General features: G+C 31.2%; 1 protein-coding gene and 3 long non-coding RNA genes across 5 annotated transcripts; 3 read left to right on the plus strand and 1 right to left on the minus strand.

Annotated features, from left to right (window-relative positions):
- The first annotated feature begins 135 nt into the window (after positions 1–135).
- On the plus strand, positions 136–1,825 carry LOC138339528 (uncharacterized). Its single transcript, XR_011212340.1, has 3 exons — positions 136–222; positions 1,519–1,555; positions 1,690–1,825. It is a non-coding gene; the product is annotated as an uncharacterized lncRNA (long non-coding RNA).
- Positions 1,826–2,656: 831 nt separating this feature from the next.
- DML3 (DNA demethylase 3) lies at positions 2,657–12,003 on the minus strand. 2 transcript variants are annotated; one of them, XM_010314266.4, is made up of 20 exons: positions 11,403–12,003; positions 9,166–10,860; positions 8,303–8,746; positions 8,099–8,189; positions 7,105–8,009; positions 6,749–7,017; positions 6,577–6,656; positions 6,414–6,498; positions 6,252–6,343; positions 6,110–6,178; positions 5,958–5,994; positions 5,759–5,841; positions 4,835–5,356; positions 4,459–4,495; positions 4,296–4,353; positions 3,838–3,977; positions 3,671–3,736; positions 3,458–3,572; positions 3,324–3,362; positions 2,657–3,160 (listed from the first exon to the last, which is right to left on the minus strand). In XM_010314266.4, the coding sequence occupies exons 1-20, from the start codon at positions 12,001–12,003 to the stop codon at positions 2,982–2,984; spliced, it is 5,607 nt and encodes a 1,868-aa protein (XP_010312568.1). In that variant the 3' UTR covers positions 2,657–2,981. The 2 variants fall into 2 exon arrangements, with proteins under 2 accessions (XP_010312568.1, XP_004250000.2); XM_004249952.5 differs by having other exon boundaries at positions 6,749–7,020.
- On the plus strand, positions 4,422–10,461 carry LOC112940287 (uncharacterized). Its single transcript, XR_003244261.2, has 4 exons — positions 4,422–4,601; positions 4,804–5,362; positions 5,643–8,021; positions 9,048–10,461. It is a non-coding gene; the product is annotated as an uncharacterized lncRNA (long non-coding RNA).
- On the plus strand, positions 11,874–12,672 carry LOC138339527 (uncharacterized). Its single transcript, XR_011212339.1, has 2 exons — positions 11,874–12,012; positions 12,487–12,672. It is a non-coding gene; the product is annotated as an uncharacterized lncRNA (long non-coding RNA).
- The last annotated feature ends 14,264 nt before the right edge of the window (positions 12,673–26,936 follow it).

Raw genomic sequence — 26,936 nt, forward strand, 5'->3', positions numbered from 1 at the left:
ATGGAAAAGAAAAAGAGCAAAAAATAATTTTGGAGCGAAAAAATAAAAGGCGGGAATGTAATCAAATAAATGCGGTAAAACAATAAACTTTTCAAACCTAGAGAGTTTTTTTTTTTTTTTTTTTTTAAAAAAGCTCTTCAGACGCGAGAATCGCTTCGCCTTCAGTTTTCCGACGAGCAGTCTGAATCGGAGGCGCCACATTTTCCGATCAGAATTATTCAGGTAACTTTTCCGGATTATTGAATCGGTCTGTAACTGTCAAATTTAAATGTTATAGTTGATTATTTAGGCTAAATTTAGAACAATTCTTCAAATTAAATCTATGATTGACTGTATGATTACTTTCATTGTTATTGTTAACTTGAATAGTTTGAAAATAGTCCAAATCTAGAGATCGTAAACAAAAATGCAAAGTGAGCGTATCTAAGGTTCTCGTTTCTCCTTTTTTTTAGCCGAAAATTTGACGAAAACAACAGATCTCCCCTTAGCTGGTGGCTGTGTTTGATACCTGATTCGACAGTGTTGTTTACTCTGATCCAGAGGTAGTTTTCATTTACCAGCACGTAGGTGTTTTTTCGAAAAGAGAAAAAGAAGGAAAGTATAACTAGAAATGCTGTCTTAACTGAACTAAGTTGGAGTGATTAATTGTTAGTATCTCAAGTATAATTGAGTGAAAATGATTCACTAAATCCCACTTTGAGTTGCAAAAAGGGCCTTATTAGAGAGATAGCTAAGTTAAGACCTTTCGACTCATGCGGAGATGAGAAAATTAAGAGCTTGGGGAACGTTTGTTTTCCTTAAAAACGGGATCGATTATCCTCTTTAGCATACTGATAAGTCAATACTCAATAATGATTTGTTTGTATTAAGGACTTTATGCTTCTAAGTGCCAAAAAAGGAGAATAATATTTAGGTTGGTGTTGTGAAGTCATTGGTCGACTAGAAAACTATAAGGTTATGAGGTAAGGTAAGCTGGTTAAGGAAAGCTCAGGTTATGAAACCATATTTTTCTGACTTGGTGGATGGTGTATCAGTTCCAGAATTTGGGAAGTTCAAATGGTTGCAGGGAGAGCTGTGCATTGTTGCTAACTTACTCCAAAAAGTTCAATGGCTTTCAGAGAAATTTTTTCTAGCTGATATTTGATTGCATTTCATATAATTTGTAGTGTCATTTACTGCTATACTGTTTCTCCGAAGGAAGAGAGAGAGAGGTACTCCTTATTTGTAGGTTTAACTTGTCTTTCATTTTGGCCTATCAATTTTGACTGAGGACATGACCTTGATAGGAGGGTGTAGAGATCGGATATTAAGGTAGAAGGCGGCATATTTCTTTCCCATTCTCAAGAGTATTAGTATTATACTTGTTTTCCCCTTATCGTTAGATTTTTATTACTACATGTTATTATTTATTCTCATTACCTTATTTTCTTGCTGTTGTTTTTGCTTGTTGCTGCTGCCTCTTTTTAATCGTTCGTTCATTCAAGAGTCTATTGAAAATAACCTCTCTACCTTCTCAAGGTAGGAGTAAAGTTTGCAGAGATTCTACCTTCTCAAGGTAGGTAAAGTTTGCAGACATTCTACCCTTCTCACGCCCTACTTGTGGAATTACTCTTGGTTTGTTGTAATTTTCACCAACTTGCATAAACTTTGCTAATATACTATCCTTTTGCATTTCACCCTTTCTTTTAGTTTCATGGTAACAGAGTGTTACAAAAACAAGGGAAAGAGCGCTTAAAGCGCGAGGCGAAGTGCAGCCCCTGCGCTTTTAGTTCCTGAAGCGAGGTAACATTGAAAAGCGCTCGCATCTGTAGAAGCGAAAAGTGCAAGAAAAGCGAGAGCGTGCTTAATTGGAAAAACGCTAATTAGGTTTTTTAAGAAAAAACTGTAAGTTTTTTTTTTTAGTTTCTGAAATCCTTGCGCGAGGCAACATTGAAAAAGCGCTCGCGTCTACTGTAGAAGCGAAAAGTGCAAGAAAAGCGAGAGCGTGCTTGATTGGAAAAACGCTAATTAGGTTTTTTAAGAAAAAACTGTAAGTTTTTTTTTAGTTTCTGAAATCCTTGCGCGACTTCACATACCACTTTCGCGACTTCAAATTTATTTTTTTACTGCTGCGAGGTTGCGACTACTGCTGTAAGTTCTCTTCTTCTTTGCGCCTGCTCTGCGACTTTTTTTTTCAATTTTTGGTTGCTGCCAGACTGCCACCGCTCTAAGGTTCTCTTCTTCTTCTTTGCGAGGCTGCTGCGACTGATTCTTTCGTGATTTAATTATGTTTTTGCTTTACATGTTATGACTATGAGGATTATTGAGTATCTATTCACTTTTAATCTAAGAATATATTGCTTCTATTCAGTTATTTAATTTTTTTAAATTTTTATACTAAATATCGCGCACGCTTTGCTTCTCACTTTCCAAAACACTGTGATAACATGGAGACGGTTTTGGGTCTTCAAGTGGCTATCTGAAGTTTGAGAAGAGTTGGCAATAATTTGCAGAGCCAATTGCTGATAGGTGATCCATTTTCCTATCTTAATTTTTCTTAGTTTTGTATCCTTTGCTTAGACTGAAGGATATCTATATTAAGTTATTAGGTGAAGGTTCAATAGCATGCATCTTCAGTTAACCACTTGTTCCACATAAAAATGAGCCTGTCAACATGTAAATCAAAGCAATAGTCATTTCAGGGAATGAATAAAAAGGATTTTCCACTACAATGGCATCAACTGTTTTCACATTCAAACTATGAATGTTACATCTCAATTTTCCTACATCTATCCTTGTTTTCTATTTGGTAAATCTTGAACAATGATGGCTCAGTTTGTGAGCATAAATCAAAGAATAAGAGATGCTTATTGTACACTACACCCTTTTTCGCCAAGGGTGACTTCAATTCTGCTTCTGTAAATTTGCATCTCCGGTGAGGTTATTGAATGTCATCACTATGTTAGTCATCAAATTCTTATCCTACTCCTCCTTGTGTTTCTCTACTTTGTATGGACAGATATTGGTGAGTTGAAACCAGCAACCTTCTCTGCAGCTGTTCCCTCCTTTTTTTTGTCATCACTTCTATTTTTGACCATCTTACTAGCAGGGAAGTGCAGTCTAGCAATGAGAGGTCGGGGGGCTCTCATCTCTCGATCAAATCCCCTTACACAGACAAATCCTGCAAAATGACATTTTCAAGGACAGTTTAACATAATCTGACTCTAGGAATCAGGTAACTCGATCACATCTTTTACTTGAACAGTTTAGTAGTAGCACAAATTTAACTCAGATCCCTTTTCTGTATCTTTTTAAATATGAGAAGAAAGAAAAGTTAGACTTACCTCTCCAGAAGCAGTATTGAATTTGTTCTGTTGACAAGCCTGATAAACATCAATGTTTATGTAGTCAGTAACTTAGACTCAATTCTTTAGTCATAGATCAAACCACAATGTTTTTCCTGAAAATTTGCTAGTACCTTTAAAAATTGTTGAGACAGAGGTCCCAAAGTACACGGTCCTTTTTGATAGGGACCATAGCAATTTTCGCGGAACATGAATCGGATCAAGACTGGATTTATGATCCGCAAATACCTGCACAGTATAAGATCACATACGGTTGCGCTTGTAAGTTTTGAAGCATCAACATAGACTCTTGAAAATTGTGATCAGATGACAAGGTTTGAATTTACCTCATTAACCTGGAAGTATGTACCGTTGAGTGGGAAGCTCCCTCTCATTGCTGTACGGCATGGTATCTGCAATAAGCTAGGGTTTCAGTGGAAAAAGGCAATGCTAGCTTATATAGTTCTTCTACAAGTAGTGACTTTAAAGGACAACGAATGCCTGGGCCACTCACCAGTAGTGTGCCTCTTACGGTTTGTGTGTTTGCCTCTCTTATGCCATTGCACGAATAGCATGTCGTCTCATTGCACAGGTTTCCTAATCCACTATGATCACACTTTGTTTCAGGAGGTTGAATTGAATTCACAGTCTCACCTGGTTGCAGTAGGAACAGAAGTTAAAACAACATAATCTACAGCGGACTAGAGTTCTAAGCAACCATTATATTGTTATATGTAGTCAGTGATGAAAAGGGAGGAAAAAGAGACAAACTGGTCAGTGTGTCCTCCCATACTATTTAGGGCAAATTTTGGTTTCAAAAGCAAAATGTTGCTAATACATGGTTTGGCTTCAGATTAGAACTATGGTGAGAATCAGGGACACAAGTTTTCTCCATTCACTAACTGAGATACGTGTGTATTAGTTGATATCCCAGAGAAGATGATACTGTTCAAAGAAAATTCAGTTGCATACCTGGTGTCCATATTGCCAGAAGGTACGGACTTGGATCATCAGGTTCTCTTTTATCCCACTGTATTGGAAGATTATTGAGTCATAATAAAGCTTAGTTCTAACCAACTTTAATTTATTTTTATGAAGAGCCAAATAATTGAGCAACAGAAGATAGACAACTGACCTTTTCCAACAATTGATGGGAATCTGGGAGCTCATAACTGCAATAGTAGAGTATTGATCATTAGTTTTGAGTAAAAAATGAGACGACTCAATACTCAATAATTGACGGTATTGAGAGGTTTTGTGTATGTGCAATACAAACTGGTACTGCAGCTTTTTACATCTAATAATTCTCTCTTTTCATTGCAGTGCAAATTTGTGTAGATATCTGTATTGCACACTCTTTGCTGATTGTCTTCTTAATTACGTACAATTTCAGATTCAAATCAACTCCTACTACAACAATGCTATATTCTCCCAACTCCTTTTTATGGCATACTTATCTTGTTCTTACATATTTACACAGGTAAACATCTAACAAGAGATTAGGAACTTACACTTGGTGTTCTGTCCGTAAGCGGCCGACATTTTTCAGCTTGGCAGTAGGAATTGAAGCTGCCTCTGGATTCAAGGCCACCAGAGCTTTGGATACGTCGCCTTCTTTATTATGCTCTTGTAAAATAGTCTCCAAATTGGTGGTGAACTCTTTCATGTTGAGTTCGATCAATGGAATTTCATCAGGATCTTCAAAAAACCCATCCTCAATATCACTTTCTAATAGTTCTGGCAATGGTTCTGGTGTTTTCGGCTCCTCAATAATAGGTTGACAGTTGTTGGTAACGACTGTTGCTTCTCTATTTAATGAGTCGGTCATCTCTTGAGGTATTGGCATTGACTTTTCTAGGAAAGAAGGTAGGTCACCAGCTTCAATTGGAGCATATGGGTACGCCATCCTTACTTCAGCTGCTGGGGGTAATAGCATGGGCTTGAATGCGGCAGCTGCATTTCCCTCACTAGGGATCGGAACTGCTGAACTCACTATACTCTTCTCCTCTGGGCCAGGAAGGGCAAGTCTTGCACTGCAGGTAATTTTTTAAACGTTGCTCAATTTTCATAGAAATTAACTTAGTAATAAAAGAAGTAACACATTGCCAGATTTTACATCTCTAATGCAAGCGACATCGGAAGAACAGTTTTCAAGCTCTACTAGCCAATTTTTGAATTATTTTGTGATTTGAACTTAATAATAAGGACTGTTTGACTGACATTGGTATCATCATTATTATAATTTGTATTAGACAAGTATGGTTTATGTTCTTAGAGTTGCATTTTTAAACTTATGTTCTTTCGTCCCCAATTTTGTAGGTGACACCAACTCTTTTATTTTGAAGTTACTAAAAAGAGGAATAAGAAAATCTTAAGGTAACCTTATGTTCTGCGCTTCACTAGCAATTTGAAGATAGGAGATATGGATTACTAACCTTGCGTAAGCACTAGCAAAGTGTCTGCATTCAGCTCTCAGTGGGCATGCATTACAGTTAGGCTTACTTTTGGTGCAGAAAACCTGTGTCAACATTGGAAATCAGCCATAATTATCATTCCTTCTGATGAGGGAGAAAAACTTCCACAAAAATTGTCATATGAGGGCACATTCAACTTGAAAAGCTCAATTAAAGTTACCTTTCCAAAGGTAATCATGTGGTAGTGCAACTCATACCTGTCAACAAACATAACCCTATTAGTGGTACATCCATGGGTATGTTAGAGCGCCTTTTAGCTTATTAATTACATGTGTAACCAATGAAAGTTATTATGAGGTCTAGAGAAAGTACAGTGTTCTCTGATCGAGCTTGCAGAGTCGTGGCCAGAGATACTTCTGAATTGACTCCAGAATTGGATACCTGTATTGAAGCATGAATGATAACCCATATAGTAGACAAAGGACAATTTTGAAGTTTTGCTTTAATAACTTACAGTTCAAGAAGATGCAACTGCAGGGACTCAGGAAGTGGTTGGAGAGGAACCCATCCTAATCTCACAGCTATTCGTCCAACATTTGTGTCAACCTGACAAATTCAACTTTGAGTTCTAGATCAAGTTAGTAGATCATTGCACATTCTTGAAGGTGGAACTTACTGGAAAAGCAAGGTTATGAAGTGTTAATAGCCGCACACATTCTACACTTTTCAGACCCAGTCCACGAATACTCAAAAGATACTCTCTGCAGACAGGAATTTTTTTAGGGGCAGATAAACTCACGAAGGTAGAAAACTTTAGTGTATTATTGCAAGGAACTTACTTCGCTTTGTCTGGGGCCACATCTCTCAACCATTCTAGGTCAATACTTCCATGATCCCTCACCAGTCTATCGAGGAAGTCCTGCACAATAAGCAATTATGTTTTTATGAGAATTTACTTGTGAAGTTTCTCTTTCTCCTTGTAACTAATGGATACATGTATAGTGCTGGTACCTTAATTCGCTCTGCCAGCATGTTGTTCATCCCTCGTTCCTTAATAGCATCAGAAATTTCTTTAACTGCTGCACTTCTGACTGCTTCGTAGTTCAATGAGTCCATTGCATCCTTGCTTCTTTCTTTTTTCCCACTCTTTGATTGGACTTCCTTTCTCAAGCTATCCCAATCAAAAGCTTTCTTATCTCCTTCCTCAACTTTTCTTTTTCTTGTCTTTGAGATGCTGGTGCCTGTTATACTGGGTTGCTTGCTTGAAGGATAAGCCTGACCTTCTGCATGGAATTTGGTTATATTGCAAGAATTTCTTGTATGTACTACAAGGTAAGGACTACAAGATTTTGGGATATCAGGATTACCTTCTTGTCCTTTAGCAACAGCTTCTGAATGGTTTACTGATTGTCGGATACAAGAGCTTTCTAGTTGTGAGGCCATTGCCATCTCATTTTGATGGGAACTTACAGAATGTTGATTATCTACCTTGCCAGGTTGCATTTCCACACCTCCTATCTCTCCCATCCTTGGTGCATGAATAAAGGGATGTGTGGTCCGCTGAGCTATTAAAGGACTTGAACTTCCTGCTATTTGTTTCATGCTTTTGCTCATGTCGATTTCTTTCTCATGGCATGCTGTTTCATGTTTTCCAAATTCTGGTGTCATGTTCAACCAGGAATTACTGGCAGATCTTATTGGTATCTCTTGGACCTGAATATGCGGATTAATTGGATAGCCATGTAAATATGTCTCTGCATCAAGATTTTCATTATGCCGCCCCATATCTGCTACAGTTTCTATCTTCTGATTCCCAAAGACGGGCAACTTTTCTGAAATCCCATTCCTCATAAAGTGACTCTGATATTCCTGGAATGCAGCAGTCCACTTTGTTGGTGGAGAATGGCTTGCTTGAGTTCTGTCTTTGTTCAAGTTGGGTGAACTTGGTCGGTCTTCACTTTCTAAGTCAGATCCGGAGCTTGACCTGAGTTCTTCATTGGCTTGAAGAATGAGAGAGTCAGGAGAGTTTTGTAATGAGATGACTTCCTCGTCAACTCTCTTGTCATGCTCACTTACTAAATAAGCTCTAGATGTATGAGTGTGGTTTTCCATTCTGCGCTGTAGTCTAGCTTTATGATATATGGTAGTCCCATCTGGATCTATTATTTCGACTTCTGGTTCCTCCACTACTATGTTGCACCCATCTTGGGAGAGGGTATTCTTGGTGCTTGTTGGCAAGGGGAACTTGGCTGCAAGGCACATGAAAGCAGAGCTGCAAGAAAGGGTATGTTATTGAATTTTCAACTTCTATTTTTAATTAGATTGACTATGTTCTTCTGATTGTAGCTGACCATCAATTACCTTGAGAGATGATCTGAAACATTCTGTGTGAGGAATACTCCTATTACTGAGTCGACTACAGATCCCTTCCAAGGCGAGAACCTCCTATCCCCTGCAAAGCTTTTCAAATTATTTGTCTATTTGGAGTTGATAATTCACGATAAGAACAATTCTAATAATATAAGGATAGATGTGTGGTAGAGGAAATGAATGGTTGTTTATTACCTTGAACAAGGCGCATTCGTGCGACAAAAGAGTCTACCCGTCCACGGACAACTTTCCTTTCATCTTCCCACCATTTTTCGTTGTCCTTGTCCATTGTCTCTGCACTTTCTTCCTTTCCCATTAAGACGTTCCATAGTCTGTTGGTCTCTGGGTCAAGGTCCACTCTGGGCCGTGCTTTACGTCTTTTGATAGGATCAAATCCCTCATAAGGGATAATTGTGCCACTGCCCTTGTATGGAACAAGGGCTTTTTGCTCCACTTGAGCAGCATTTTTCTTGCTATTACTGATAAAAAGGCGTTCCAACTGCTGTGTGATTACATCAACTGATACTGCATGTCTGTGTGTTCCTTGTAAGCCTGTGTCGACTGACACTACGTGTCTTTGTAATCCTTGTAGTAAGCCTGTGTCGACTGACACTGCATGTCTGTGTGTTTCTTGTAAGCCTGTTTGACAGAGTTTTTAGTGATTGGAATCTTAGTAAGCATTTGGACATAAGAAAGATGTGATATTTGAAAAAAAATAGTATTTGAAATTAAGTTTAAAATTGTATTTGGAAATTGAAGTTTTTTTCATGCATTTAACTTGAAAACTAGATGAAATATTTTTGGTAGAAAAGATTTTTCTTTAACGGTTTTTAAAATTTTGAACAAAAAAAGAAAATTCATCTTCAGATTTTTTTTGAAAAATCAGCCCAATGTAAAACCAAACAATGCTCTGATTATTTTTTTTTTATGAAAAGGAAAGATATTCCATGGACAGAGCACCCCATCATGATTCTTCACACTTAGTCTAAGACTGATGCTACATTGCTGGTAAAAGAAACAATAAAAGCAAGAGTGATGCCATAGTTACAAAAGGATACCTCTAGCTTTTGTCAGGTGATGTTGGTCAGCTCGTGAATTCTTGTTCTCTCTTGGAAGCAGCTCCACATAATTGGATAGTTCATTGGGTGATGTCTTTCCCATGTTCTGCTGAGCTGGCATCTTCTTGTGAGAATTTCTTCTCTCAATGTTTTGTACCACCATGGCAAGACTTTGGAGTTGATACTGATGATTCCAATTTCTGATTGTGGCCTGTACTTGGGATCCATGGATTTCAGCCGTCTGTTGGGGTATGTGCTGTGGTATTGGCTGTGCATAAGAATGCATCTGAGATGGGTTTGTTTGCTTTTGCAAATTATGTTTAACAACCATGGGACTAGCACAATGCCTACTACCCTCCTCACTGGCTCTGTTATATCTGTTTATGCTCAAGCTGCTTGACGGGAACTTTGTTGAGTCATGAATTGCAGCTGCAGTATAGGAAGGAATACCAGATGAAGTGCTGCAGTTTCTTCTGCAGTTGTCATTCCCCAACATTTCCGAGCACACAGATCCCATCTGGCTGAAAGTTCTTGGTTGAAATGGGGAACTGGGGCACTGATCCCTCTTGGATCCTCTTCCGTCGTTGTCTGTGTATGCTGTGTCTCTCAGAAGTAGAGGCATCCTACCCAGTGCTAGCTGTCTTGGTTCATACAGCTGAATGCTGTTTGGATACCTAGTGACAGTTCGCATGCTTAGACTTCTAGCAAGAGCATTCAGTGCCTGGTTATTTCTTGTAACTTGATTTGCTGATGGAAGCGGCGATGCCAATTCTTGTGGCTTTTCCATTAGCAATTTCTCTGCAATTTCTTCTTTCCTCTGTTTCTGCCCAGCTGATATTGCAGTAGCCTCCATGATAGCCAATGACAACTCCATGTCTTGGGAATTCAAGTTCAAATCGAAAGTTTCTTTCTTTTGTTGATGTTTTTCTGGGTGGTGGATATTGGTACTTGGTAGGCTTTCATCTTTTGTTATGTCTTCCAAGTCAAAATCTAGCATTTTCCGACATGTTTTTTCTGACTCTCCAGCATCAGGAACTTTGTCCTTGCCAACGACTTCGGTTTGTTGAGTTGTTGAAGCATTTGGGTCCTTTCTACGGACATACTTCCTTTTTCCTGATGGGTTCTCATTTGGAGTGCTATTTCTTTGGGCAGCGGACTCATTAACTTCGGTTTGTTCAGTTGTTGAAGCTTTGAGGCCATCTCTGCGGACATACTTCCTTTTTCCTGATGGATTCTCATTTGGAGTACCATCTACCGGAGCAGCACGCTTCGGAGTTCTTTTGGTTTCCCCTTCTATTACTACCTTCGGCCGGTGTTTTCGCCTTTTGGGAGTTTTTGATGCTGGTGTCTTGTTTAGGTCAATGTCCACATTACCTACATTGCCATTATCAACCTTTTCAGTCAATGGTGAATTGACAACCACTGAATCTGTGACTCTCTGTAACAGTTTATCAGAGTGGTTATCTTTGGATTTCATAGACCCGAGAACATTCTCCTGCCCATCTTTCTCAAGGCTAGACCTTTCTTGTATTGGGACATTTTGTCTCTCAAAATGCTGGTTGTCATTGAAGTGGTTATGATCTGGTGTTACTGGTGCAAATGTGAAAAAACTATTTGTGCTTGGACTTGTACCAGCATCTTGTGCCACTGGTGAAATCAAGGATCTATTGACCTGATAAGGGCTTCGCATACCATCTGTAAGTAAAATAGATTAGACAAACTTTTGATTCAGATTGAAATATCATGATATATATCTATCAAATGGGATAATTTCTAAGCTTTTACATCACTAACTTGCGATCAAGATGCATATCTAACTTTTATTAGGAGTAACTTGATACTACAGTTAGAATATCTATTACATATATGGAATTCATACAAGTACTAAGAATTTTTATAATGCAATTTGTTGAAGAAGAAAGTTATGCTAATATATCGTATTTATCAAAATAAAATAATATGTTATGCCAATGTATTGTACTCCGTAGTCAGTAGTTGTATGGACTTCCTAGCACAATCTCTGTTGAGATTGTAATTTAGGGTTCGAGTACATTGACATGCATAAATCTTGTTAATGAAAAAAATAGCATGCTTTTTTTCTTTATGTTTTACTGTTCCTAGGCATTAAAATGCAATATCTGAAAGTGTTCCTGCCTTTCATGTATTCTGCAAACATAAGCTTGAAAGACCTCATAAATGGTTATGTTTTTGCAATACTAACATAAGTGTAAACTCACCAAGTGGTAGGTGCCGATTGTAACAATCAACCATCTGGTTTGGACTTTTAAACAGTTGACTCTGATTGAGCACTGTTTGACCTGCAGCTTTGAGTTGCGTCTGCTCATGTCTTCGGTCAACTTGAGCATACGAGTTCCGAAGGATCGGTATGTCACTACGGGTGCTGTTGCTTGATCTTCCATGGGTGGAGATCCTATTCGACTGGTTCTTCATCCCGATGAGTTCTTCTAAAGAGTTCACCCTTGTGCAAGCAGGCTTACTCTGATCTGGTATGTTTCCGCAGCTATAGGTATCTATTTCGGAGCTTCTGTTACGGACTACTACATCAGACCAGTGACCAGTAGACCCTTTATCCCAACCCACAGACGTGACAGAATTCTGAACTACTCCAGTTTCAGAAGCTGGCATTAGTAAGAAGTCACCATACATCCCGAGCAGGTCCGGCCATCCTGTCATCTCAATCTGATTCCGTTGCATTTCAGCTGGAACAAGATCTGGTAATGGCAACACAGGCTTTTGCTGACTAAAAGGAATCCGAGGATCCCCATTTTGGACACCTCCATTCTCTTGGGGAGTTGAAAATACTCTCCCCGGATTCATCCTTCAATTGTAAGTCTATTCTTCTAGACTGTCTAATTCATCCCTCGGGTCTTCGCTTTCAACTGTTCAAGACGGGACAATGTTTCAACTCCCTGATTCACTGTAAGACACAAATGAAAAGAATCAATCCATAACTGCTCCTAAGTAGAAGGTATAAAACACATGAAAAATAACAGTTCTTTGATATGAAAGCATAAAGATTTCATCATGCATTTAATGACAGGAAATTTTAGAAAATATCAGAAACGTAAATAGGCAGATCCAAAATCTAACCTCAGTCAACATGCCACAATAACTGAACCCCAATTAACAAGTATTATCAAATTCCAAATAATATATATTTCAAAAATTATAAACAAATCACTATATGAATATAAACTTGTAACGATTAATGAGTTCTATACACTTCCTTTTGGTTTCTAATCCAGTGTATGTGGTACCCAACATTTAAAATCCCACTAATTTATGTTTTCCCGTACCCAGGCTTGAAACAGAGATCTCTGGTTACCGAAGAAACAACTCTATCTGCTGACACACCGTTTGGTGGTGAGTTTTATGCACTTTACTAAATCAAGTCTCTGTATTTTGTTTTCTGCAGTCCTAAAAGGAATGACTTTTCTACCTATACATACACCAATGACAAAATCAACAATTACTATTTCCAGTTCATTGACATTTTTTATGATAAACCCAAATGAATCATCAATCAGATAACAAAAAAATAAAAAAATGTTGCTCATTATAGAAACTCAATCTCAAAAAAGGAAAAAACTAATCCACTTTTCAGTTTCTTTCTCATTTCCATCTTTTTACTGTGTGTTTACTTATCATCATCATATCCACATACCAAATCCATAAACAAAAAAAAAATGTTGTTTACCAATTAGCAAAATCTCACAGAAAACAGACTTTCCATCAATCCATCTATATAATTAGAAGAAAAAGATTGAAATGACTACTAAAAATTCAACATTCCCCAGAAATGAAAGAGAAAAAAAAAAACAATAACTAATTTAGAAATCACACTGAATTTGAGGAAATTCAATTCCCCATAAACTTCACCCAAAATCTACAAAAAAATAGTTCTGAGTTGAAAAATGATCACACCTACTTTTATGGATGTTGTTACACAAAAAACATTAAAACAAACCAATTACGAAAAAAAAAATTAAAAAACTTTAGAACAAAATTATTATATTTATAAACTAAACTTACCGATCTTTAGCTGAGTACAGTTACCGGAGTGAATTTGTTTAAGAACCAGTCAATGCCGGAGAGCCTAAGTCAGTCTTCTGTTAAAAAAAAAAAAGGAGAGAGAAACAAGAGAAAATGAAGGACAAGTTAGAGAGAGAAAGAGAATAGAAGAATTGGAAAAAAATAATATCAAGAAATAGTACACAACCTTTGTATACGTTAAAGAAAAATGTTGTTATGTTGATGCTTGTACTATTTATATACTAATTATATAAAAAAAAAAGTTGGTTTGGAGTTGAGAAATGAATAAATATTTGGCTAAAGACTACATTCAAAGCATAAAATCTTCATTTGTGACTAAGATTAATAACCATATATTAAAAGTGTATATATGTTTAAGATGCCAATTTTTTTTTATTGGAAAGAATTATTTATTGGTGAGTATTGTTTTAATAAATAATACTATATATATGAATTTAATTAATAATATTTATTTTATTTAATTTTGATCATGATTTCTATACATTAAGTGTCACGTAAAAATTATTGTTATATATTTAGTTTGATCGTAAATTTAATAATTTGGACATAATTTCTATTCTTAGAGCATGCATGAAATTGTTATAATGTATCTATTTTGATCATTGAAATATAGATGTTGATGGTAAATGAAATACTATGTTCATACTTTTAATTTAGCGTTTTTGATTTGTCATGTATTATTTTTACCATTGAAAAAAAGACGTAAATTCAATATGTGAATTAGATATTATATTTATATTTTTTATTTGTAATTTATATAATTTATCAGTGGTAGGTAGACGTTAGACGTTGATAGTGTTATTACTCGCATTAAAAAAAGAAGAAAAAATTGGTCAAGTTTTGACGAAATTTAATTGAAAGTAAATTTTATACGTTTATCAAATATTTAGTCAATATTTTTTACTCTGCTTTGATTTTTAATACTTTTATTTTGACCGCTGGTAGAGAGACATTGATAATGCTGTTATTAACATTAAATCGAAGAAGAAAAAATTGGTCAAGTTTTGACGAAATTTAATTGAAAGTAAATTTTATATGTTCATCAAATATTTAGTCAATAATTTTTACTCTGCTTTGATTTTTAATACTTTTATTTTGACCACCGTAGAGAGACATTGATAATGCCGTTATTAACATTAAAACGAAGAAGAAAAATTGATCAAGTTTGACGAAATTTAATTGAAAGTAAATTTTATATGCATATCAAATATTTAGTCTCTATTTTTTACTCTGCTTTGATTTTTAATACTTTTTTTTTGACCACCGGTAGTGAGACATTGATAATGTTGTTATTCACATTAAAACGAAGAAGAAAAATTAGTCAAGTTTGATGGAATTTAATTGAAAGTAAATTTTATATGCATATCAAATATTTAGTCTCTATTTTTTACTCTGCTTTGATTTTTAATACTTTTATTTTGACCACTGATAGAGAGACATTGATAATGCCGTTATTCACATTAAAACGAAGAAGAAAAATTGATCAAGTTTGACGAAATTAGTAAATTTCATATGCATATCAAATATTTAATCTATATTTTTTACTCTGCTTTGATTTCTAATACTTTTATTTTGACCACTAGTAGGGAAACATTGGTAATGTCGCTATTCACATTAAAACGAAGAAGAAAAATTGATTAAATTTGACGAAATTTAATTGAAACTAAGTTTTCTATGTATATCAATTATTTCGCCTATATTTTCTACTCTGCTTTGATTGTAATACATTTAGGTTGACCACGGGTAGAGAGAAATTGACAATAAGTTTGACGGAATTTAATTGAAACTAAGTTTTCTATGTATATCAATTATTTCGCTTATATTTTCTACTCTGCTTTGATTGTAATACATTTAGGTTGATCATGGGTAAAGAAAAATTAACAATAAGTTTGATGGAATTTAATTGAAAGTAATTTTTCTATGTATATCAATTATTTCGCTTATATTCTCTACTCTGCTTTGATTTGTAACATATTTATTTTAATCATTAAAAGAGAGTCATTGAAATAAGTTCAACGTAACTTAATTGAAAGTAAATTTACATGTATATCGATTATTTTGCCTATATTTGATTTGTACTCTTATGTCATTCTAGTCAATTTCATGCAATTACATGTCGGTTAAAAAAAGTAATAAATAAAAAATTAGCTTCACATATTATTAGTTATGCTATTTAGCGTAGCGTCTTACGATCCCTACTTATTGTCAATTTTTGTATATTTAATCTTTTATCCTATAGTTTATTAAGTGATATTTTCTTAGAAGGTAACTTACATTTCTACCATCAAATATTAGCATGCAAAAAACATGTATTATATTATATATGAATAAGTAAACAACATAGAAAACATTACTTTATAAGCCAATACATTGCATTATTTTTAAGATAATAATACATTATACTAGTTTTAAGGAAGGTATTATTATTTCGTTAGAGATGAATGAATACCCTAGAGATATTTTAAAATGTGTATGGTACTTTCTCGTTTGATTTGATTAGTTAACGTGTTTATTTTCTTTATATTTATTTTTTACTTCAGTTATATTTATATAGACATAATTACTTTAAGCATTTAATCAAGCTCTAACATAGGAAAACACATATGTTTCCATTTGCTTACTCATAAATTGTTAAAGTTGAAAAAAAAAAGTACATTTAACTTTTTCATTAAACATGATATTGATTTTGGAGACATTACAATTTTGATCATCAAATCAAGTTTCGAAGCACATCCCTACTAATGTTTTCAATTTTATGAAAACTTTTATAATTACCTAATGTATAATTATTCATAACTTTTTGCATCATCGTAAATTTGCAAACAAACTAGAATCATATACAAAATATTATTTGATTTGACATTTTTTACAATAAAAAATATAAATAATGTTATCATACTTCAAACATAGTATATAAATAAATCGTTAAATACATTTCTATTAAAATAGATCCAAGCAAAGTGAAAATATTCGGAAGTTTGAGACGCTAATAAAAAAAACGTTAACATTTATATTTCAAGTAATAATGATATTTGATTATAATATAGTGAAATGCAATAATTTTTCTAAATTTTAAAAAAATAAATTGAATACAAATATAATTTCTTGTTTGGTACCTGACCATCCATCTATCATTGGAATCAGAAGAAACTGTAATTTTATAAATGAGATTCAGAAAAGATAAAGTCTACGTAGATTAGCCCTAGCAAAAAGGTTATTTTCAAAATACCCTCAATTTAAATGTATCAAATCAAATAGTTACGAATAAGAAATACGATAATAAAGAAAATATGACTCCTAATACCTATAACAAAACATACCAAAGCAAAGAATCCATAATATCAAAAAGCAAAAGAGTACTAATATAACTTTTTAATATTAAGAAAAATGTACATATGAACTTATCATTAAAGTTCATATGCCCAATCAAGTACTATTTCAACTTATCATTAAAGTTCATATGCCCAATCAAGTACTATTTCAATCAAGTAAGAAGTTCATTCCTTGAAATGGGTGAATTGAGGATAATGTTATATTCATTATTTTGAGAGTAGTATCGAGCATCGAATAAGATTAGAATCTCTTAATGATTCGAAAGTCGCACAAAACTACTTGTCCTACGTAGGATAGGATAGATTGACTCTTCATGCGATTGCTCACTTACTTTACTTTGAGAAGGTCAATTAGATGGATGTATAGTCACGATATCATCCTATATCCAGACAAAGTATAGGGTGGCCTTGACAACGAAAGGTGAAATGTTGTATCATTACTCGGCTCATGGTAATAGTTGTCTGTTAGAGAAAATCCCCCACAAGTAAAATATATGATTTTCATGTTGCTTTCATTGCATATTATATGGTAAAGTTTGAATGTTTTTTTCACTTCATACTCATGTATTAATTCAGTTATGTTGTTTCAGTCCTTCGAAGCCAGAACTCTAACCCATGGTTCATGTTAAGTATTTTGCAAAGACAATATTTGAAGACATTCTTAAATGTTCATTTGTTAACCTATTTAAGCTTCCGCATATTGTTTAATGTCATGTAAGTCATGTAGTCAGGCTAAGGGCCGCTTGGTGATCAGAAATGGTTTTCGAAGATCAGTCATATTCAGGAAGCAAAATTGAGACGCTATACAAATATCAAAAGCAAGAGACTACCTTATTAAAACTAATATTATAACTTTTTAATATTAGCTCGGACTTTAAAATAGCCAGTGTGGCTATTATGTTGTATCTATGCATTAGCTAGCTTAATTATAAAAGCCATACGTACTATTATAATGTTTATATATAAGTGCAATAATTTTTTTAGTCAAAAAAAATTAATGTATTTGTATTTCTTAATTACTTATGACTTGTGAAAATGATGTTTATATAAAATCAAAATATAGGCACTAAGATGCTTGGTAACTTGAGGGTAATCTTCCACAATTTATGCTAGTTTTTTTTTCCCCACTAAAAATAAATCATATATTATTTGTAAATAAAAACTATATTATATGTTTAGAACATAAAGTAAATGTGATGAATGGGTGATGAACTATTAATCAAATGTGAGTATACTTAAGGAATTATTTTTATTTTTTTGTATTGATTAAATTATTGTTGAATATTTATAAATATTAATTCTACATATTATTGAATCAATATATTTATTTACTAATTACCAATAGTTTACTAAGATATTTTCTCTTCTTTTTTTTTCGTACTCACTAGGGGTCGGGACCCCCCAAAGAAGTTGGGAGTCTATTGAATATTAAATTTTTTAGATTTAAATAGACATGTTTCTTTGTTAAGAATGACATGTCCTATGCACTTTTCAAAAGGTGACTTAATAATATTATATTCAAACTTGGACGAGTCAATATGATTAGCAATTTAAAAGTCAATTAAAAGTTGTTTTTGCAATCGAATGATATGATACAGTGGATCGAATAATATGATACAGTAGATTGGATTATTTCTTTCATAATTAAATATTTTAGATTCAAATTTTGAATAAGAAAAAATTATTAGTAGGAGTGTTACCTTTTGAATGAGATCCTATTCGACACGAATCTGAATTAGTCGAGCTTTAATACTGATAATTAAATTCATAAAATATATGTATTCTGAAGTTTTGTAAAATTGGTTTATCTTTTCTTTGAAAAAATCCCTAGTAAACTAAATATTTTAAAATTCATATTTCATGTTTAAACTTCTAAATTTATAGAACCTTATTATGATTCACTCTTAATTTCTATGTAAGAAAATATTTTGAAGATATTCATCCAACTACAAAATAAGACCATATACTAATATTTGTATAGTGTTAAATAAATAGACACATATGTTATTTGACGTCTTACGTACAATTCACATACTATGCGATATCCTATAAACATTATGCCACATAAGACGTTTATGTTAACTTGTTCGATTTATATAATTTAAATATCTTTGATCCGCACAAAATTTAAAACATAGAAGGTTGTCAATATTAAATTAAATGACATATTTATGTATTATTCATCGCTAAAATTAGACTAATTATTCATTAGTATAATTTCACCGTTAAATTTCATTTACGAGAAAATATATTTTATTTAAACTAATTACTCTAAGTACATGAAATTAATTTATTTTTTTTAAAAAAAAATACAAGGAACGGATGCATACTTAGTCGTTATTTAATGGATTAATTAAACATTAAAAAAAGATTAGGGAGTGATATATCTTAGGCATTAATAATAAGAGTAAACATTAAACCAACACAAAAATTAAGATCATTAATTAATTACGAAGCAAGCTTAACGTAAGATGCTCTATTTTTTTTTTATTATTATTATTTACTAGGGAAGATCACAAAAATTGATAGTAATTAATTATGTAAGAGCCTTTGTCATTTTTTTTAAATACCCACTTGAAATACTTTCTATGTTTCAAAAAGTTACCATATTACTTTTCGAAAATCCGTTTAATTAACTTTTATAACTGGGTGTATTAAAATATTATTATTAATATAATAGAGAAAAAGTTTTTGATGTTAAAATAATTTAATTTTTATAAAGTGAACAAGTGAAAATTAATGAAAAGAATATTATTTAATTTTTATTATTAACGTTTTTTTTTTTCATCACACTCTTTACGTTTATCAGAGTAAAAGTTAAAACAAAATAAATTATTGATTCTATCTTAATATTTTTAATAAACTATTTTTGTTTTTAATAATCATGACAACAAAATAAACGCGTAGGATGATTTTTTTAATCAACTATTTTTGTTTCTAGTAATGATGACAACAAAATGAACTTAGCGTGAATATTTAACAGCATAAATCATAAGAATATTTTTTATTTTAAAATTGCCTCACACTTTGAACATATAATCTTCCTCATATTATAATCCCATTTAATTTAACAGCATTAATCATAAGAATATTTTCTATTTTAAAAGTGTCTCACACTTGAACGTATAATTATTCCTGGTATAATAAATTTATATTCAATTTGTGACTTAAAACTATAGCAGATTTGAATTTTAAACTCATTTTCGGAATTTATTGAAAAAAATAAAAAATTTAAAAAAATGGTTAAATTAAATTTAAGGTTACTATAATTATTTGTGAATTTTTCGAGTTAATTTTATATTTTTTTCATATTATTCCTATTTTTTTTATTAAGCAATTACTCCTTTTCAAAATTTATCGAAAAAAATAAAAATTAAACAAAATTGTTGAAAATCGGTTGGATAATTTATATAAAAAGGGGTTAATTTATGGGTCAGATTAGGTGTTTATGAGTCCAAATACCTTTCCATTTTCATATAAATGTCATGTGGTAAGGTCAAAATGACATGACAATTCCACGTGACATTTAAAAAAATGAAAAATGAGTTGGATATATCCAATATGACAACTAACGCCCATAAGGGCATATTTGGATCAAAAGTTGGACGGTGAAGGCATGAGTGAACCGAACTTTAAATGGAGGGTATATCTAAACCTTTTCGAATAGTTTAGGGGCATATTTGACCCTTTTCCCATAAATTTATAATCCAATTTGTGATTTAAAACTATCGCATATTTGAATTCCTTAAATAGTAAGTATTTTTTTCGTTTATTTTTAAATATAAAGATAAAATAACAATTTTCCTCTCTCATCATTTGAATATAATTAATGAAATTAATGTTTTAAGAAATGACTATTACTAATAATAAGGGCAAATTAGAAATTGAGTGATAATTATTTTTGGGTTTGCTAACTGGATAAATAAAAATGATCATCTATTTTTAGTATAGTAAACAAGTAAAAATGAATAAAAGAATTAAACTTTTGTACTCTGTCCATTTCTAATTACATGCCGTGATAATTAAAAATGATTTGTATTAAATTATTGATCATTTTAGAAGTTTAACAAAATTGTTATTTTTTTCCTATTTTATACTTAGTAGTAATTGTTCTTAAAGATAACAAACACTTCAATACTAAAAAACTCCTCTTAATTAATAATTTTTAAAAATCACGTAAAAGATAAATAGGACAGAAAAAATAATTTGTTACGAAGAAAATAATAAGAAATTTAGAATAATATAACGAACTTTTACCAAACTTCGATACTAACCATAGAAAATCTCTATATTAAAGAAAGTGTTGATTCTACTTGTTTCCTTTGACTCTTAACATTCCATTTATTGGTAATAATCATATTTTAATTGAGGTATAAATTATTTTATGTTTATTAAGAATTATCACATGTGTATGTACATGAGTTAATCAATTTCGAAAGTTTTTTAATTTAATTCATACTATATACATATATATATTCCCTTATACACAAATTAATCCCCCTACTTTTTTTTTTTACTATGATAAGTTTTGTAAATGATGCCTAAAATATGATGGATGAATATAACATATTTAGTAATACTTAATGGACATATTGCATGGAATTAGTAACAAAATTAAGTTAATTTGCAAAAGAAGAAACTAATTAAATCACCCTTCTAGCATTAATACTATTTAAGAAATAAAAATAGTGAACCCAAAATTTAATTTATGCATTAAGAAGGAAGAAAAATATGGGGAAAATAAATGATGAATTAGGTATATGGAAGAAAAAAGAAGTTAGGTTGGCTAATGCATAAAAATAAAAATAAAATAGATGAAATGCAAAGATCTATTAAGAGAATTTTTTATTTTAATATTTTGTTACTTAATACAAAACGCAATTACCTAAATGAAGAAAATAGTGATAACTAAAATGATTATATTTGACAATAGTAGAAGATATGTTAGTTAAGATAATTTTATGTTAGTTAAGATAATTTTTAGTAAACCAATTAATGTTGATTCAACCATGAGATCCGATTCGAACCCAAGACGTTCTCAAATTCAATGGAACTCTCTGAATTTTGATTCGAGCATCTGAATCCTAAATATTGACCAAAGTCATTTAAAGATTAAAATTTCACAATTTAATACCTTAAATCTTCAAAAAAACTCGAAAAATGATACCGACAACTCTCACAGATTAAATTTCAAATTTTGAGACCGATGGAATCGTCGAAATTTCATTCGACACTCAAAACTCCAGAAGACATCGAAAATCACTTTTTTAATAACTGAACCTTTCAAACTCAAAACTTACCAAATTATCAATTTTTAACTCAAAATTTCAAAACCAACTTTCAAACTCAACCATAAAAACTCGAGGTCACTATCGAGAAAGTAAAATGATAATTTCTACTAAAAATGACTAATCAGGTCATTATATTAATACAATTAATACTATATCTTATGTATAATATTTTTAAAATAAACAATGATGAAGAGGGAAAAGGTGGATTGTAAAGATGAAAAAGAAAAGGGAAAGGATAAGAAAAATTGTTCTTAGCCAAAATGGGTGATAGTGTGAAGATGAAGAAGAAAATGGAAGGTGGGGGTGGGGGTGCCTAAAATTTTGTATTTTGCAATAAAAAAAGGAATAAATAAATTTCAATAAAATGTGTTTTTTAAAAAAATATTTTATTTTTTTATGTCACATCAATTTTAAGGATAATATTGAATTCACTTTTCATTCGTACGAGGATTAATAAATTATCTAATTAGTTTGAGCGTGAATTTGGTTTTTTGAAATTATTTTAAATGCTTTTGATAACTTTTCGATGTTTGTGTATTTATGTTGTGCTATAAATTTTAAGTTTAACAAATATAAAAGTATATTTGTAAGTTATAGCTATAGTTTGCATATTTGTGCATCATAACAAGTTTTATGTTTGTTATGAAGCATCAGAAATACACAAACATTGAAAAGTTATATAATTTCAAAAATAATCTTTTCTTCGTATATCAAAAATAATAATAATAATAAGAATTAGATAAAGAATAAGTAACAAAAGTGAAATGATAGAAAATAATACTAATCAAGAGAGATATTACTATGCATATACCCAAAATGAAAAAATAGTCAATCATTAGCATTTGAAGAAATTTTTTTTAGAGAATATTGTTATACGTGCAAGTCACTTGAAAAGAAAGAATCTTCGATTAATAATTCATACTTTTATTTTTATATTTTAATTTTTTTTTAAAAGGACACGTGAAACTCTTATTATTAAAAATTTACAAAAACAATTTTGATACTTCCAATAAAAATTTGATTTACACATAAAAAAAAAAAACGATAATGCATAAGTACCTCTCAATCTATGTCCGAAATTTCAGAGACACACTTATACTATTCTAAGGTCCTATTACCCCCCTGAAATTATTTTATAAGTAATTTTCTACCCCTTTTAGCCTACGTGGCACTGGTTTGAAAAAAAAAGTCAACCATCGTTGGGCCCACACGATAGTGCCACGTATGCCAAAAAGGGGTAAAAAATTATTAATAAAATAAGTTCAGGGGGTAATAGGACCTTAGTATAGTATAAGTGTGTCTCTGGGATTTCGGGCATGGATTGAGGGGTAATTGGGCATTATCCCAAAAAAAAGTAATTTAATTTCTTAAAATTCAAGCTCAATCAAACATACATTAGAATAACTACGATATACATCAAAATCTTATCGAATTTAAAAATAGAATTTTACAATACGTCTTCACACATTAAGCTCCATCAACACAATATCTTTATATCTTTGTTTTACTTTTCCTTTCTTAAATAATATATTTAATTTTAATAATTTCTTAATTTCAACTTTCTGTACGACGTTTTTAAAAAAATCATGAGATTAAATAATACATTTTATATATTTTTAATCTTAAATCATAAAACTTAAAAAAATTCTTTCATTTTTTAAATTTCATTTTAAAACAAATCAGATAACCAAATCAAAAGGACGATTTCAAAATTTCAATAAAATGATAGTCAAATGTTTGGTCATTGTCTATAGAAAAATCATGACACATCTTGATATGTTACAAATAATGAAGGGACATGAATATAAAGTATAAAAAGAATACACGTGAGTCATGAAATCATCCCCACGTTTTATTAAAGGGTTTGACGCTAAAATATATGGTTGAAAATAAATGTAGGTGTTACGTTATTCACACACATAAAAGTTAAAAAGTTATCATCGAAAAAATAAAATAAAATTATATATATATTGTGTATATTTCTAATGTATATGTCTTATGTGATTATAGTTTTGAGTGAACAAATAAAAGATTAAGTTAAAAGAAATATTAATTACAACTTATGGAATGATTTGTAAGGTAATTAGGTAACTTTCTAGTTTTAATAAAATATGAAAAACTAAGTGATTATTATATAATTAGGATGTGTTTATGAAATATTATTTCTATTTTATTTAATGTTATTTGATATTTATATTAAAAAATAAATAACATGACACGCGTCAGCATGTGTGACAATGTAACACATTCAAGTGATAAAGTTTGCATATCTAACACGCGTCACACATGTTGCATCTGTGACACATGTATGCTTGTATCACGTTTGTAAAATCATCTGATTTCATTTATAAATAGTTCATTACGATCCCATTGTTATACATATTAAAGAAAGAACACATACGATAATATATTTACTCTATACGTGTAGTTAGCATATAAAATAGCTTTAAGAATGAAGCATAAAAAAGTGAAATTAGTTTATAATAAAGTTCAGTATCACTTTTGTCGTAGATAATACAAGAAAATGCTATAAATTCAGGTATATTTTCTTGATTAAGATAATCATGAAAATCATTAAATTTCACGATGTTAATATTCTCATCAAATCATTAGATATATTAATTTTGTAATCGGTCAATCACTTAACTATTCGTCATTAATGCTAAACAAATTATTAATCAGTCAAAATTAAACTATCTTAATTTAACTTAGATCTAAAAAAAAAAGAAGTAAAATTACAGTACAGAAAATGTCAGAAAATTTTCAAACATTACAATATTTTTTAGCTTAGAAAATGAGCCTAGTTTATAGGACAGTAACATTATTAATACTAATTAAACATTAAATTAGCACAAAAATTAAGAAGATCTGTAATTATAAAGCTAATCTTTTACGGAAGATGCTCTGTAGTTAAGTTTCTCTTTTGCAATAAAATATTATAGGCAAATAATAATTAAATATTCGTATTTGTTGATACCATGATAAGTTTGATTTCTCGTATCGTCACTTACTTATAATTATTATTTGGAAAAATCATTTTATTTGTTAAAGAAAACTAAATCAAGGATAATAACAGTTTTTCAAGATAATAAATTATTAGTTGAGCAGATAGTTCAAAAATCGTACCAATATATAGTTATTTAGGGGCCTTTAGTTATTTACTCAGTTTTATTCCTCTATTTTAATTTATATATCTGATTCTGACTTGATATTAAATTTTAAAAAATAATAAAAATATAAATTTTATGATATTAAATTATAAATACGTATATATACCAAAAGGCCCAATAAAATCTATAGAAATGTCAAGAGATTGGTAAGTAGAAATTATACATACAATTATGTCATTAAGGAACGATGGTTATTGACTTATTGCTATTAGGTAACATTATTATTAATAGCAAAACAATAATAATATTTTTTTTGTTTGAAATTTGAAATGGGTATCCTATTAATTACATTATTTGTTATATAAATATTGATTAATTAATAATAAATAATGTAATTAATTGATAAAAATATTGCTTCTATTCTTCTTCCTCACTATATAAATGATCGTTCGATAAACTAAAGTTCCTGTTATACGTAGAGATTGAAGAAGAATTGAACCATAAAGGCCTAATATATGTTTTTTCACTAAATAAGAATGGTGCTCTAAAATTTCTGTTACGTGCGAAGTTTGAAGAAGAGTTAAACTATAAGGATTTATTGTGTGTGATTCTTCCTCATTATATAAAGGATAATTCAGTGCTCTAAAGTTTTTTTTATATGCGACATTTGGAGAAAAGTTAAACCATATGATTGATTGTACATAATTTTATCTGACATTTATATATGAGTTTATTTCACGATTTCAATCCATAATTCTTTTTTAGCATGACAATAACTGTACCATCTACTTCACGACCCCCCTCACTTACTCCCTCTTGGGTTGACATCTGTCTTTTCAATGATGTTGACAACAACAAAAGGTGGAAGATACATCGGTTACCAATATGGGTTGTGATGTACTGGTGGGAGTGTTTCACCCTTATTAGAGGTCTCGAATTCGAGCCCCTAAATATGAAGAAAATTTTATTGGGAGTACTACCACCGAATGAGTCCTACCATGCGTGATCCGAATTTAGTCAGAATTTCAATGTAGGCTCTAGACACCGAATGGAAAACCAAAAAAAGGAGATACATCCATTTAAAATGGGAAGGAAGAAAAATTGCATTTTAAAAATTAACATTTAGAAAAGTAGTTATTAATAACCTTTTCAAAAAATGCTCTGTGATATTTTAATTAAACGGGTGTTGATAAAATAAAATATTTAACAAGAAATAATTGTTAATTTAAATAAACATTTTATAATTAAGAAGTGTGCAAAATAATAAAACATCTTTTTCAAAAATATTACATTTTCTCTCTTTTCTTCCCTTTTTATTATTATTATCTTATAAGATAAGATGGATACACAAATTCCTATATTGAGTCCTAACAATAATATTGATGAATTTGAAGATTTGGAAGTGACACAATTTGATGAAGATACACTAAGAAAAATATTATTTGAAGTAGAATTACAACCAAATAATAACAGTATTAATATTGTTCAAGAGTGTGTTATACAATCAATGGTGATTGATATAGTCTCGAATTATTCGAAAATTGAGAAGGAAGAGGAGCTTGTAATCGAGGATTTCGATTGAATAGAAATGATGAAATTATCAGATAAAATTGTCTGCCATGAGGGAGTAAATGAGATTTTTGATGTGGGAGAATTAGATTTTGATTTTTCTCATTTTTGTTCTTCTTCAATTCCTATGGAAGAAATAGGATATGATGTTTTGTGGCAAAATAACTTATAATAGCAATTAATGGAGAAATATTGTAACAATAATAGACTCATCTAAACTGTTCTTTTAGATACGTCACATGAAATAAATTAATGATAGATTGAATTTGTAGAGCAGATGATTTTTTAAATGAAAGATCACATGTCTGATTTTTAAAACTTCATACATGCTTTTCAGATTGTGCGCAAATAGAATCTGCTCGTATGATTACCCCTTCAGTATGATTTATGGACTA

This window comes from Solanum lycopersicum, chromosome 11, assembly GCF_036512215.1.
Source record: "Solanum lycopersicum chromosome 11, SLM_r2.1".
In the NCBI taxonomy this organism is placed as follows: domain Eukaryota; kingdom Viridiplantae; phylum Streptophyta; class Magnoliopsida; order Solanales; family Solanaceae; genus Solanum; species Solanum lycopersicum.

Bases quoted from the DNA above. Each gene is read 5' to 3' on its own strand.
- DML3 (XM_004249952.5), bottom strand. From the start codon at position 12,003: ATGAATCCGGGGAGAGTATTTTCAACTCCCCAAGAGAATGGAGGTGTC. The intron at 6,657-6,748 runs GTACCAGCACTA...CTTATTGTGCAG, and splicing joins TGCTGGCAGAGCGAATTAAG to GACTTCCTCGATAGACTGGT. The intron at 5,842-5,957 runs GTAACTTTAATT...ATGTTGACACAG, and splicing joins ACATGATTACCTTTGGAAAG to GTTTTCTGCACCAAAAGTAA.